The 16,067-nt window shown below is 41.0% G+C and overlaps 1 protein-coding gene across 17 annotated transcripts in view; it reads right to left on the reverse strand.

The window, feature by feature from the left end:
• KIAA1217 overlaps positions 1 to 16,067 on the reverse strand; it is a gene marked incomplete at its 3' end in the record, with an annotated part of 492,015 nt that overhangs the window by 104,018 nt on the left and 371,930 nt on the right. For 16 of the 17 annotated variants that reach the window (XM_081227596.1, XM_081227592.1, XM_081227590.1 and 13 more), the window contains one exon: positions 12,242 to 12,335. In XM_081227596.1, coding sequence (XP_081083722.1) covers positions 12,242 to 12,335 — 94 coding nt within the window. Of the gene's footprint in view, positions 1 to 1,190; positions 2,026 to 12,241; positions 12,336 to 16,067 lie in introns of those variants that run through there. The other variant, XM_081227581.1, reaches the window with a different exon arrangement.

Raw genomic sequence — 16,067 nt, forward strand, 5'->3', positions numbered from 1 at the left:
CCAACCTTAAAATGGGTATAAAAGTACCTATGCCTTGGAGTTATAATGATGACTAAATGAAATAATATATATTAATTGAGACCACATTGGTTAACAACTTCTCATCCATAACAACTTCTCATCCATACTAACTCATCTATAAATTGAGATAAAGATAAACAGATCCACACACACACATGTACCTTTAAAAGGAAACAGACTGCCTTAAGAGGACATTGCTCTTATTAAATGGCTTTAAAAGAAATAAATACAAAACATTGTGACTGAACTATTACAAGAATAAGACAGAATAGTTATCTCAAGTAAATATAATTTCTGCCAAAGATTTTTTTTCCAGGTTTTTCCATTAAACCTGATAATAACAGGCTTATATCTGTTATATAAAAATTGCAGACATTTTTAATGTTATACATAAAGCTTAAATTGATATTTCTTAAAGAATTTTTTAAAACCCAGATAAAAAAGCACTTTATATTTTATTTATTTATTTATTTATTTTGCAGTAGGCGGGCCTCTCACTGTTGTGACCTCTCCCGTTGTGGAGCACAGGCTCCGGATGCGCAGGCTCCGTGGCATGTGGGATCTTCCCGGACCGGGGCAAGAACCCGTGGCCCCTGCATCGGCAGGTGGACTCTCAACCACTGTGCCACCAGGGAAGCCCGCACTTTATATTTTAAAATGTAAAGTGATGTTCACAAGGAAAACACAACAAATAACGTTTTCCTTGAATGTTGAAAGAAGCATACTAATCCCCCCTCCGCTCCCCCCAATTTGTACCATGCCTTCAAATGTTCATTTGTCTCAGAAACCGAAGGCAAGTCAAATACCTTTGTGAAAACACTGAAAATTGTCACAAAACACATACATCAATGAGATTTGTACTAGCAAACAAGGTTGACACTTGAAATCCTTTTCTAAATCATAAGGTTAAACAGAAACTAGATCATGAGATTATAGATTGGAGACAGCCCAATGTAACTTAAGTGGATTTTAAAAAACAGACTAATGCCAGTAACAAAGAAGTTTCCTTCTAAGCAGTGTGCAAGAAGTTAAAATAAAAACCCAGAATTTAAATTCCACATTGCATTGAACTTGAATACAGAAAAGTTAACTCAAATGGAGGTAGGTGTGCTACAGCAGGTCCAAAAAATTCTGAAAATCCTATTTGGTTATAAAGGCACAGTTCTTACCTTACATCTTCCACGAACCGTTCTCTTCTAGAAGAAACTTTCTAGACGTGCAGAGACCCTGAAACCACCCATCTCTCAAACGCTTCCAGCTCTGCCTGTCTTGATGGTAACTAAATGCCAGGCTTGGGTTTTTTACAGACGGAAGTTTTAGTCAAAATATGTGGTTTAAAGGAGCTGTATCCACCCTTGTTAAAACTATTTCACGGACATTCAGAGGTTTTGCTTCTCCTCTGTGAAAGTTAAATCTGAGTAGGAAGGCATTTTTCCTGTCCCGGAAATCAGCATAACTAAAAACCAATGCTGAGTTAACAAGAAATGTTTCTTCCATGTGTTCCGTCTGGCAGAAACGGCAAGCCATATCAAGGGAACACGTGATGTTTATAAATACAATATGGCTCATGTTGTCATAACCTCTCAACGACCAAAAAAAAAAAGTGCAAGGAAAAGCAAGCAGCCACACAGCAGGAAGGATGAGATTTGTAACACTTGGAAGCTGCCTATCAGATATGCATATATTACTCTTTCTTGCGTCTTAAAAAATAAAGCTGGAAGCAGGGAGAAAGGAAGAAAATACCTTCCTCTGGATAGCCACTGTATTAAAATGTGTTTGTCCAGCTCATCATTTCAGTAAGAGTAGCTCCTTACCAACTGCAACAGAAACATCTTTTCGCCTGTCAGAAAGACACGTCATAAAAGGGACACAGTGAGGTGCATCCCTCGAACGCCAGTTCCATAGTGTTAACTCCAGCACATAATAGGATGAAGGCAAGATGGCACATAGCCTGTAATGGATGTGACAATTACAGATGTCTGTATCATTACTGATTACTGACTTTCTGATCTTCTACTAGAGTGGAAGATCTATGAGGGCAGTTACCATACTTGGTCACTGTTATATCTTCGGAGTCTCGTACAAGAGCCTGAACCACTGGAAGAACTCAATGCATAATAGTTGGGTGAGTGGATTAGCGAAGCTTCACAATAAGGGAAGTAGGTTAACTGTTCCAAAATCATCATCCCTACTTGATAAGTTTGGAGGTATTTGAAATACTGATTCCCATTCAGTCTAAAAGCAAGATCTGTCCTGCTGAGTTATAAATACAGTAAACCAAGATCTGTCTTATTTAATTCGTTATCCAGAGATTTGCTTACTTTCTACCATGGGTGAATTTAACTCTTGAAAATAAAATGCAGGTATGTGTGCATTTCTGACAATCACTTAGTTTAATCTGACAAATCTGTTACTCTCATCTTAAATTATAGGGTGATTAACCGTGATAAAATTATATTTATAGGATGGGTAATTTTGTTAGAATAGACATTCTTAGTTCTCATTTTGTTAAGGAATTATTCCTGGGATAAACAAGGGGATGTGCTGTAAATCTCAAATGTTTACATGTGCAAATCACTGTACTGGTCTTGGCAGAGCAGGTATTAACTAAAAGTTTGTGATACGAAAAGTGCTGACATGAGCCCCTTTTCCAACCAGACATTTAATGAGAATTTCCTCAAAGCAGGACATTTTCTCAGGGAAACAGAGAGTGTGAAGATGAATGGAATAGGGGCTTTGCCCCCTGAAGCCTGGAGTTTAGAATAGAATTTAAGATGTGCACATCAATAACTACAATGCAGACAGGAAAAGCTGAGGGTGATCAGAGGCGGGGGGGACAGGTGAGGTTCTACGGAATCAGAGAAAGGACAGTAGCGAGTGAGGCTTGGAGACGAGAGGAGTAAGGAAAGGCTTGAAGGAAACAGTGGCTGTCGAGTTAGGTCTTCAGAAATGGGCAGCACATGATGTGGAGAGAAGGGAACCCTCGCACACTGCTGGTGGGATTATAAATTGGTGCAGCCGCTATGGAAGACAGTATGCAGATTCCTCAAAAAAATAAGAATAGAACTGCCATATGACCCAGCTAGTCTACTTATGGGTATTTATCCAAAGAACACAAGAACACTAATTTGAAAAGATATCTGCACCCCCATGTTCACTGCAGCACTATTTACAATAGCCAAGATATGGAAACAACCTAAGTGTCCATCAGTGGATGAATGGATGAAGCTGTGAAATGTACACATGCACATGTGAAATGTACACATGCATAAACATACACACATACATACATACAATGGAATACTACTCAGCCATAAAAAAGAAGGAAACCCTGCTGTTTGCAACAACATGAATGGACCAGGAGGGTATTACGCTAAGTGAAATAAGTCAGACAGAGAAAGACCAATACCATATGATTTCACTCATATGTGGAGTCTAAACAAAAATAAAAACACCAAAAATCAGTGAACAAACAAGATAAAACAAAACAAACTCACAGATACAGAGAACAGATTGGTAGTTATTAGGGGGAAAGGACGTTGGGGGAAGGGTGAAATGGGTGAAGAGGATCAACTGTATGATAACGGATGGAAACTAGATGTGTGGTAGTGATTGCTCTGGAGTCTATACAGATGCCGCCCACCTGAAACTTACATAATTAAAAAAATGGGTGGCCCGTGGACATTGATGATGAAGACAGCAGTGTGGGGAAGGACAGTAGTGAGCACTGTAGTGGTAAGAAGGTCAGTTCTGGGCTTCCCTGGTGGCGCAGTGGTTGAGAGTCTGCCTGCCGATGCAGGGGACAGGGGTTCGTGCCCCGGTCTGGGAAGATCCCACATGCCGCAGAGCGGCTGGGTCCGTGAGCCATGGCTGCTGAGCCTGCGCGTCCGGAGCCTGTGCTCCGCAACGGGAGAGGCCACAGCAGTGAGAGGCCCACGTACAGCAAAAAACAAAAAACAAACAAACAAAAAAAGTCAGTTCTGGAGCTGGCCTGTCTAGCTCCGAATCTAGCTCCATCTCTGATGAGCTGTGTGGCTTTGAGCAAGTTCCCTAACCTCTCTGATCCACAGTTTCCACATCTGAAACAGGGGATCATAACAGTTCCTCTCACACTGGGTTGTTTTGAACAAATGAGAGTGATTATGAGCACAGAGCTCAGGACAGGACTCGGCACAGAGTGTTTCATGACTGTTAGCTATTAATATTGCTGCCACTGTGTGAGTGCAGGGGACACCAGGGTGGCTGGGTCAAGGAGGATCTTGAGTGGATGAAAGAAAATTAGTTAGGACTGGTTTCTGAAACTTCTATTTCTAAGGGATTCTCCTGTCTTCCATTTCTGTAGGATTACTTTATCCTTCCCCAAATCCCAAATACTTCTTCTCAACCAGAGCACTGCCCTGTAGAAAAGAGGGCTCTGAGCTCTGTGGAAGGGCCATTTCAGACATACATACTAAACGGTTCATACTTCTTCTTTCTCTTTCTTCTATTCTTTCTCTGTTTTTTGGGGGGTTTTTTGTTTTGTTTTTGTTTTTGGTGGGATATCCTTTTAGCCCAGTCAGAATAGAATAGAATGAAGCATGTTCAATATAAAAAGATGCCAGGAAATAGACACATAACAGAATTAAGAAGTGAGACAAATATTTAAAAAGGATATTTTACATGTTCTAAAATCTTGTTAAGAGCATCATTTCAAAACTTGCAAAACCTGAATGGAATGTCAAGGAAGGGAGGCTGTGGGCTGAGTACAAAGAGTCAGAAAGAACTGGGTTCAAATCCCATGTCTGACATATACCAGCTATTCGGGCCTGGAAAAGACGTCACTGGCCTCAATTTTATCATCTGTAAAAACTGAGTCAGTTTACATGCTTTCTAGAGTTGTTGACTAATTTAAATAACATGTGAAGTATTTAACACATTGCCTTCTACGTGGGCACAAAAAGGTCTATTATCATATCTAGAAACACAATGGTATAGAATGAATACTACTTTTTAAAAGAAAATTTAATTAAATTAATTAATTTATTTTTGGCTACACCGCGCGGCTTGCAGTATCTTAGTTCCCTGACCAGGGATTGAACCCGCACCCTCAGCAATGAAAGTGCTGAGTCCTAACCACTGGACCACCAGGGAAGTCCCAACTGAATACTACTTGTAACCTGACTGATTCCACAAAGAAATTAATAGAGTTCACAGAAATCATTACAATTTTGCACCCCCCGAAAAAGTCAAATTGGAATGTATGACAGAAAGAAGATGAAAGTAGGAAAATTAAAAATAGAGGCCAGGCACGAAGCCAGCACACCACCAACACTCACGCTGTAAATGCCTGTACGCTAGCTGTGGGTGAGCCATGAATTTAATTCTAAGCTTTAGAGTAGCAACACAAAGAGGGAAAATGATCACTTACAAGATTCAAAATGTCCATATGATAAAAATAAACCAGGAGAAGCACAACTATTTCTGGTGATGAGAACAGAGAGATATTTTTACAGTGGGTTCTCGTTAATGACAGAAAATGAATAACACACCAGTTGTAGCACCATGATTCTAGCACTCAAAGCATCTGCTTAACAAGCATTTACACTCGCCACGGATGAGGCACCAAGACTGGCTTTCATAGATGAACACGAGCTGGTGTGTGCCCTCGGAGAACTTACAATCTTGTGCGATAAGATAAGCATGCACCTAAAGGATTGAAACACCAGGAGAATGTATAGCATGCCTCCCCAAAAAGGAAAGATTAAATCTGACAGGGAAGGCTTCATAGGGTAGACGGTCTTTTATTTGGCCTCTAAAAGCAAGTTTTTACTTTTTCACATTTTATTATGGGCATTTCCACCATAAAATAAGTAGAGAAAATAATATAATCAACTCCCATCATCCAGCTCTGACATTTTTCAACATTTTACCAATTTTGTTTCATCAGTTGCCACTTCTTGGCTTTGTTTTGCCGGAGCATTTTAAAGCAAACCCCAGCAGTCATGCTGTTTTAGCCTGTAAATAGCTTAGTGTGTCTCATTTTTAAAAAAAAATAACCACCAAGCCATTATTATACCCAACAGAATTACTGGTTATCCCTTAATATCATCTGGTTCCTAACACATGTTCAAATTTCCCAAATGGCTTCAAAGATGTCTTTTACAGTTGGTTTGCTCCAATCAGGATCCAAACATGGTGCACACATGGCCTTTGGCTGTTAGGGGATAGAAGAGACCTGAGAAATAGAACAGTGTCCCCTCCCACCCTTTTTTCATGCCAGCAGCTTGTCGACATAATTGAGCAATCATCTTGTAGTATGTTTGATGCATGGAATTTCGGAAGGTATAGACAGTAAGTCCCCTACATACGAACCTTCAAGTTGCAAACTCAAAGATACGAACGTGCGTTTGCATGTCCAATCACCTAAGTTAGTTCACGTGTCTGGCATACATTGTCAGGTGTGTGCATCCCCTACAAATGGCTGTGCTTTTGTGTACTTTACTGTACACTACTGTATAGAGTACAGTAATCAGTATCTTTATTTCAAGCCCAGGATGTCCGGAAGCAAGCATAAGAGCAGTGGCGATGTAGCTGGTACGGTACTATACAGGTGACTGTGTTAGTTGGGTACTTAGGCTAACTCGGTTGGACTTAACGAACAAATTGCACTTAACGAACTCGCTCTCAGAACGGAACTCATTTGTATATAGGGGATTTACTGTATGTGAGGAAGGACAGTGCTTTTCAGAGACTCGGAACAAGAACTGAGGGGGCTCAGGTTGGCTGTTGGGATGGAGATGATATCGACCATCAGCCTGTGCTATTCTTTGCACAATGGCAAGTTGCGCTAAGGGACCTGACTTGGCAAATAGCTGACTGACTGGAGTAAAAAGAGCTGGGGAGGCCGGTTAAAGGCTGTTGTGTAACCGACTGATAGAAACATAAAGAACGCCAGAACTACAGCATCAGAGCGGTGCTGCTAAGAGCCTGGGATCTGCAGCCAAGCTGCCTGGATCAGATCTCAGCTCTGCACTCTCTTGCCGTGTGGCCTTGGGCAGGTGTCTTCAACAGACCTAAGCAACTGTTTTCTGAGCTATAAACACAAGGGCTTGTACCAATACCTGCCTCAAAATGGCGCCTTGAGGATTTACATGAAATTACCCGTCAACATGCTTCATCAATGCACAAAAAAGTTAGCTATCGTGAGAGTAATGGTGCAGGCCAGGGCGGCAGGATGGTGTGTAAGAGTCCTTGCAGAGTGAAATGGATGGGCTCTGGGGACTGGTGGGATTGGGTGAGAAACAGGAGTTAGGCCATTGAAGACTCACTGATAACTCGACTTCTTAAATCTCTTCTCTCTCACCCTTCAAAACACACAGGCACATGCACACACATACACACCATGCACAGTCATGTACTCATTCACAAAGACAGAAGAACAAGGAGGAAAAGGCTTGGGGCTAAAAAAAAAGATTAGGATTTTTTTTTCTTCTACAGGATACACTGGAAACACTGGAAACACTGGAAGAATAACCATGTGGAGACAACCACTTGAAAGTTGAACATTGGTCTTGAACTCTAGAGAAATGGCAGAGTTAGGGACAGAGTTTTAAGGGACACCTACATTGACCTAATGGTTAAATCAGTAGTAAGACAAAAATGACAAATGAAAAGGTGCAGATGAAAGAAAAAAAGCAAATTAAAACACACACACACACACACACACACACACAGGTGAAGCCTGCCTGAAGGCACTGAAGACCAGGTAGAGGGCAAGAGGAAGAAGAAGAGTTAGTAAATGAAGGAGGCTGGGGTGTGTTTGCATGTAGGCAAGGGATTTAGAGCTGGCAGTGTAATGGGAACCAAGGTTTCTAAGGAGACCACCCGTCATAGTGAAATGCAGAGGTCAGATAGAAGAGGTCTGGTGGGCAGTAAGTGAGTTGGCCATTAGGAAGTAATTTAAGATGCAGGGCAATTCTGGGGAATGCATTCTCTATGCAAATGTGGAAGCTGTCTTACCTGCAAGTAAAAATTAAAGACATACAGGAAGGAGAGAACTGACGGACTGGAGCAAAGAACCTTGGGAAGTAATCTCAAAGCACACAAGAAGGTGGAAAAGCCTGAAAACTGTGGAAAAGCCTGAAAACTGTGAAAAAGCCACTAGGTTTGGTGAACAGGAAGTCCCTGGTACCCTCTGAGAGCCATGGAATGGAATAGCTCATCTTCTGAGTTGTACATGTGTGAATTACAAACCCATTGAGTACATATGTAATTTTGGCAAAAGGGCCCGTTCCATGTGGTGAGCTCAGCCCCTTGGGAACTTAATTATCAAAGCTACTATCTAATGTGATGAAACAAAAGCCAGGCGATTCATTTAGATTCAGGTGATTTGCACCCACATGTAAAGAATCAGGGGATGCTCAGTCCCAGCAGAGAACCACAAGTCTCATTGGATAGACTAGCTTCAAAAATGCTCAGCTCAGGAAGAAACGAAAACTCTAAATTGAAAAGATACATGCACCCCATTGTTCACAGCAGCACTATTTACAATAGCCAAGACATGGAAACAACCCAAGTGCCCATTAACCGATGACTGGCTTAAGAAGATGAGGTGTGTGTATGTGTGTATGTGTGTGTATACACACACACATACACACACATATATATATATATACATAATACACACACAATGAAATATTACTCTTCCATAAAAAGAATGAAATATTGTCATTTGCAGCAACATGGATCGACCTAGAGAATATTATACTTAGTGAAGTCAGACAGAGAAAGACAAATACTATGATATCACTTATATGTGGAATCTAAAAATATTACAAATGAATCTATATACAAAACAGAAACAGACTCACAGACATAGAAAACAAACACATGTTTACCAAACGGGAGAGGGAGGGAAGAAGGGAGGGACAAATTAGGAGTATGGGATTAATAGACACAAGCTACTATACATAAGATAGATAAGCAATAAGGATTTACTGCATAGCACAGGGAACTATATTCAATATCTTGTACTAGCCTATAATAGAATATAATCTGAAAAAATAACTGAATCCCTTTGCTGTACACCTGAAACTAACACAATATTGTATATCAACTATACTTCAATTAAAAAAATAAATCAATTTAAAAAATGCTCAGCTAGATGCTCAATGAAAAACTCGACACGTGTTTTCCCCACCAAACATCTATTCCACGCACGCCCTGAGGCCCAAAACCTCGGCGTTAATACTTTAGTTTTCCATGCTTCATGACTAACACCACTACCATCACTGCTCTGATAACTGACCATTTTGGATCCGGAGTCTCACATTTTCTCTTCTCTCACAGGCAAGATATTAAATTCATTGTCTAAGGAAAGACTCCGAGGCCACCACAAAGTGCTGGCATTGCCGCTGTTGTACCTCTGCCTGGTCCCACCCATGTTTTCCGAGACACGCATGTGTATTGGTAACGAGTGGGCAGCTGGGAGGTCTGGCCCAGGCTGCTTCTGGAGGCTGGTAGATGAAGACCAGTGACATGAGGTGCAGGGCTGCACAACTGCCTCAGGTGAGCAGTTATCATCAAATCCCTTCCCGGCCACGTGTGCACTGCAAACACACGAGAAGATGGAGCTCTCCACCCACCATGCAGCTGGGTTTAGTCTACAGCAGTTGATCCTTGCTCTGTTCTCTATTTCTGTTCTTTACCATGAGCAGTGGGCTTATGCAGCTGTGTTCCTGGCAGGACTCAACACAGCTTCCTTTCCTTTAATAGCAAGGCAGCCACCTTCATCAAGAAGGAGACAGAATTCCAACCCCCAGAGCCAAAAGGTGAGGCAGAAGAAATTCCAGGTCTTTTAGCTTCTGGAATCCATCAATAGGGGCCAAGTTGCAAACAGCAGGCACGATCACACTGAGTTGGTTTTAAAACTGCGTTCTATTTCTCATTTCTAAGTCGTCTTCACTGAAACCTGAAAGTTTTTCTGTGGGTTGGATGGTGAACATTCGTTTCTCCTCCTCTAGGGCAAACAGTCTGACTTTCCTCCAGAGAACACTGCTGTCTAAAGCAGGCTGTGGGCCACTCGGAAAGTGACCCACAAAGGTTTCGTCTAAAAGTAAAAACTGAACAACTCTACTGAAACCCAGAGCCAAAGTTCTGAATCCTCATAGACTCTGTCCAGATGGTTAATACTTGATTTTCTCCATGCTCACTGCTGCTCCTTACGGAGATACCACATCTGCTCAAGAGTTAAAAACAGGTGTCCTCCCCAGCCATAAAGAAGATTTTCAGAGGCGATTCTGGGGCCCCTGTGTGGACTGCACGTAGCAAAAACAGAACTCTGAAACTCATGAAACTTTGAAGGCTAGATGTCTCACAAAGTAAGGATCTCCAAGGGAGCAAGGACTCTTAGAATGTCACTGAGAAAGAGAATGAGGTCATGAAAAGCAAAGTGTACCATAATATTCGGCGCAGGCTTCGTGAATAGCGTGATTCCATCGGTCTTCACATGGAGCTGGTTTATATACTGAAAGTGTAATGCCTAAAAGCAAACCTCCAAATCCTAGCTTTCCTGAAGTAGCAGCACAGCCTCCACTTCAAATCATAGATTATTTCTGACATAAAAAAGCAGCCGTGGAGAATGTAAGAGGCCTCTTCCTCCAAAAGTGTATAGGCTCTGATCCTACAATGTCATCACCACTCATCTTCCAGTCCAGAATGACATGGAAATTCTCCCAGCACTTTCTATTTTACCTCCTGGCCTCTTGGTCCTAAACTCACAGACCCTGTGTGGTAGGCAGAACAAAGATGTCTTCGTCCTAGTCCCCAGAACCTGTGACTACACGAAAAAGGGGATGAAGGTGGCCAATCAGTAGACCCTAATACAAGGAGATTATTCTGGAGTATTGGGCCCAATGTTATGACAAGTGTCCTTAACAGAGGAAGAGGGAGGGCTGGAGGTGTGAGGAGGGAAGCAGGGTCAGAAAGATGCTATTTGGCTGGGTTTAAAGATGGAGGAAAAGGGCTACAAGATGAGGAATGGGGGTGGCTTCTAGAAGCTGGAGAAAAAAAAGGAAACATATTTTCTCCAAGCTTCTGGAAAGGAAAGCCAGTGACCTCTTGATCTTAGTCCCCTGGAGTTATGTTGGACTTCTGACCTCTAGAACTGTAAGGTAGTAAATCTGTGTCATTTTAAGCCACTAAATATGTGATAATTTGTTGCAGCAGCAGTAGAAAAACTAATAACCACTGTCAGGAAGCACAGACCTTGAAGAACACTACTGCAACTCCAGGACAGACAGTGCCTGGGTTTCTTTGGCAATAGAACCTACTCATTTACTTTTCTTCTAGTTTAACTCTTTTCAGCATCCAGTGCTAATCCTCAGAAAGGATGATATAAAATGGCGAGGCACCTTCTAAATTTGTGTGGGGCGATGGGTTGGGGTAGGGGGAAGCTGCATCTGGAGAAGTTAATCTTTTTTTCTTCTCATTTTTACTGCAGAGGAATGTAGCGCTACTGTTAGAAACTCAATCCCTTTCTAATGGACTTGCATTAGTGTGATTTTACAATCTGTCTTTTCAGTTTCCCTGTTCTTTATTCTTCAAAATATCCCTGTGTGCCTTGAATGTTTGGATAATCTTCTACGATGATCTAAATCTAGAGAACTTTAGCTCACAAAGCATGCAGATTTTTGTACTTTGCCCTCAACACAATTCAGGTGACATTTGATCATATTTAACACTATTTGCTGTTATAACAGCAAACAGTCCTGAATTAGGAGGTAAATAATTTAATTAGGCTGCTAGGACTTGGAATAGCAGATATAAGGATATTAATAGATTCTACATGCAGTTGTGCACGGGCTTTGTTGTTGTTGGTATGTTAGTCTTGTTTTTAACTGGAGAAAAAACAGCAAGAGATCCTCTGAGTAAGTTAATGTATTATGGACCAAGAACCCTTTCATGTACAGATTTTCAGGACCCCCCCTTGAGTAAGGACATAACTAAACTCCATTCTTAGAGATGAATTAGGATGTGTGAAGCCCTGTTTCAATCCTTTTACTCCAAATGATCAGGAGATCTGATTTCTCTACCAATGAACAAATAATGAATTATCAGACAAGAAGAGCAGTAAGAAGCCCCCAAATCTGGTGTTTGGGTGTGATTACACAGGGACCAAATGCCAGAAGGAGGGATGGTTCAACCCACAGAATTAAAGTAAAAATAGAACAGGGACACTTACCCTCACGTCTCCGTTCACAGTTTTCGGTGTGTGGTTAAATGCATGGGCAGGATCCTTGTTGTACACTTTGAGAAGGGATCTGTCCTGAATGTTCCTGGAATCAAAAACATCAATAACTATGGCAGATGAAAGGAGCCTTATTTTGGCCATTTCCTTCGTCTGCCCGTAAGAATCAGGTAAAAGACATCCATAGACAATCTAGCCGTTGTGTGCAATCAACCAGGCAAAAAGTTCTTTTACCATAAAAATAGGCAAAAATAAATAAGGCAAAGGAGAAAAATGGCTTCAGCTTTTCTTTCCTTTCCTTTTTTTTTTTGGTTCCTCAGGAAAGTATTATTCTTTCTCCGTAGTTCTCCGCCCGTAAACATCGGGGAGCATAAACCTTCTTTCAAGATTCTGGGCAATGAAAGCTAACACTTTAAGAAACAATAAAGCTCCCATATTTACAATACATTCAAAGGGATTTGGTTAATATTTAAATATTTAATTGTTTACTTTGCCCAGACACCTGGTTTTCTGCTTATCTCACGAATACATGCAAAGGAAAAATGCTTTTTTTTCCTTCAAACACCTTAAGCAAGGGAAAGAAAATGTATTTGCAGTCCAGAAAAAAAAAAGTACCACAAAGATCAAAACTAGTATCTTTACAATACCTTTTTTTCTTCCATAGTGGATTTTTTAAGGCATTTAAAAATTTTATTAGATTCTTCTCTCCAGAGTGGCTTTTTAAAAATACTGTTCTACATACAAGTTGAATTATAGGAGAAGCAGCGGATAAATTCTTCCACTGGTCTGTCTCTCCCTCTGAAAACACTTAGAATCCTGGAGTCACCCTGGAGTCCCTCGTACTGCTGCAAAGGACAGAACCACAACTCGCTAAGAGCCTACCTCCAAATTATTTAAGAGTTTAGGAATGTCTATGAAGTCCTTCGCCCTCCATCTGCGGCTTTCATCAGCAGAAGGCACACTCTCAGGAACGTTTAGCCCTGTCTACACTGTGATTCCTGCCAGTGGCAGCCTGTGCAGGAAGACATGTTCCTTTCCTCCATCTGCAGCCACATGTTTTGTGGGCTGATCGCAATCACTGGGATTATTGGGTTGTGCTTCTGTTTTCAACGAAGTGGAGCATCCTTGGACGAGGCTTGCTTCCCTCCACCAAATATCCGTCAGTGGTTGCTTTAAAGCAATGACTAGCCCCGGCTTGCATGGTTGCTCCAAATTTCAAGCAGCTCATTAGAAGTCTGCTTAAGGGGAGGCGTGCGGTCCTTGTTATTAGAAGTGACTAAGTTACTAGGAGGGGAAGAGGTTGCGGAAGAAAAGGATGTGGGGATTCACTGCAGGAACTCACCCTGTGGCTGGGAGGAGGAGGAGGGGGCAAAGTCCCAAGGGATGATGTAAAGAAACTGAAAACCTGACTTGAGCCATGAAAAAAACTTAGTGTGGGTCTGAAGGTACTTAAAACACAGGAGGTTGATTTATTAATTTAGAAACATGTTCATCCAAGATGAACCAACAGTAAAGGCCCAGCTTGTGTTTACCATGGCAACATTTACAACACAGAATTTCAGCCTAAACTCTCTGTAGCATTTCCCTAAGGAAAAGATGGAGAACCCAACACCATGATGAAAGAACCAAATGTTTAACAAATATACCGTCGCTTCGAAAATACTGGATGCGAAATGAAATTTGTCTCTGGGTTTAGAAAGACTAAAGCCAGTGTCTTCAGGTAAAATCTACACGCTACATTTTTTTTTTTCTTGCAAGGAGCAAGATTCTATTTAATGCTGATGGTGAAATAAAATAAAATAAAATATACTTGAGGCATTTTATGCATAAAAGCAAAGAATAATAATTCTTTGGAAAGGACATACATGTGATCATCTCACATAAATATGATAATCATCACCACATAAACACATTTTATCCACTTAAATATTTTTAGATCCACTTTTTATATGTAAATCAAAACACTGAAAAGTAAAATTATAGACAGATTTATAAACCAATGACTTTCCACTTAAAATATTTTAAATGAGATTTTTAAAAAATCAGGCTATCAGTACCGCAGCCTAAGAATCAAGGAGACCATCACTTTTGCAAATAGAAACAAACTAACTGAAAATTATCATTGTTTAAAGTGATCACTTCTCTCAAGCTCTGCTTTCATTTATTGGGTTGGCCAAAAAGTTCATTCAGGTTTTCCATGACATCTTACGGAAAAACCAGAATGAACTTTTTGGCCAATCCATTATTTTATCAACTGAATTTGCATCAGGAAGGATCATCTCAGTTTGGAAGTTCTGGGTACCTTTTCCTCTTTGCCGTCTCTCCCATTTCTCTTTTTGTGACTACGTCACAACATTCCCAAAGAATGTGTGCAGAAAGTCTTAGCAGTCATACTCTGAGGCTTGGGAAAGCCTCTAGAAAATCATGACTCACTGTAATACAAAAAAAAAATTTTTTTTTTTAGATGTAGGGGGTAGGAGTTTATTAATTAATTTATTTATTTTTGCTGTGTTGGGTCTTCGTTTCTGTTCCAGGGCTTTCTCTAGCTGTGGCAAGCAGGGGCCACTCTTCATCGCAGTGTGCGGGCCTCTCACTATCGCGGCCTCTCTTGTTGTGGAGCACAGGCTCCAGACGCGCAGGCTCAGTAGTTGTGGCTCACGGGCCCAGTTGCTCCACGGCATGTGGGATCCCCCCAGACCAGGGCTCGAACCCGTGTCCCCTGCATCGGCAGGCGGATTCTTAACCACTGCGCCACCAGGGAAACCCTGTAATACAAAAATTCTTGCACGGGCTGCAAGACAGTGGGGTCCAACTGCTTACAATAATCTCATCAGCCTTGAGCTCCACAATCAAAAGTGGCTTTGTGTAGTTTCATATGTATTTATCATTACCATATCCCTCAAGTTCTATAACTGCAAAATGCAGAAATTCAAGAAGATGACTGTCCATGTTAAAATACTACATGAGATTATATGACTGTGAACATACTCTCTAAATATCATGTGATTACTTCATGTTTAAGTTTATGTTTTGTAAATTCAGGACTTTTTTGGTGACAGCTCGATTAATAATTTATTTCAAAAAACAAACGTAAATTTTCTGAAACCCATGAATATTTAAACGTTTTTAAAAAGCAGGAAGGTTGGGTAACAGATATAGCACCTATACCTTAGGGCATGTGTCGAACATTGAAAGCTCTCAATTACTCATATACTTTGGTACATGCCTAAATATGTCATTTCAGATCACTGTTAGATATTTATCAGTTTACATTTATTATGCACTAAAGGCATATTTTTTAAAAGTAGTTCCTATTAATTCCATGATGAAGAAACAGGAAAGTCTGCTATCCCCACAGGGAAGGGATCCAGAAGTCCAACTTGGGGCCCAGGTGAGTTGAGGGGAGAACATTCTGAGGAAATAAAAAATTCTTGGCCAAGAATATGGACAGTCAGGTTTGGGTCTGGGCTTAGAAATTAATTGGCTACATGATCTTGAGTCTTACTTTTATGCATCAGAGGTTCTGGTCCCACCAAATGAAAGGGCTGGATGAGTCACTCAATCATTTTTTTCCACTCTAGAATGTTCAGTGGCTATACTAGCGACTGCTGCTTGTGTTGATTTAAGTCCTGTTTCTCAGGCTTGTTTGGCTGGAAGAGCTCAGATGGGTTCCTTCTGTTCTATGCACACCACCACTGCGGTCGATAAAGATGTTTCTCTTTCCGTGCCACCTGCCACAGCATGACTCCATTTAGCCTCGTTTTAGAGTACATTTTACTAGAAGCCCAGGAGAAAGCTCACCAAGAAAGTGGGATCCTTT

This window comes from Mesoplodon bidens, assembly GCF_964165515.1.
Source record: "Mesoplodon bidens genome assembly, chromosome: 3".
In the NCBI taxonomy this organism is placed as follows: domain Eukaryota; kingdom Metazoa; phylum Chordata; class Mammalia; order Artiodactyla; family Ziphiidae; genus Mesoplodon; species Mesoplodon bidens.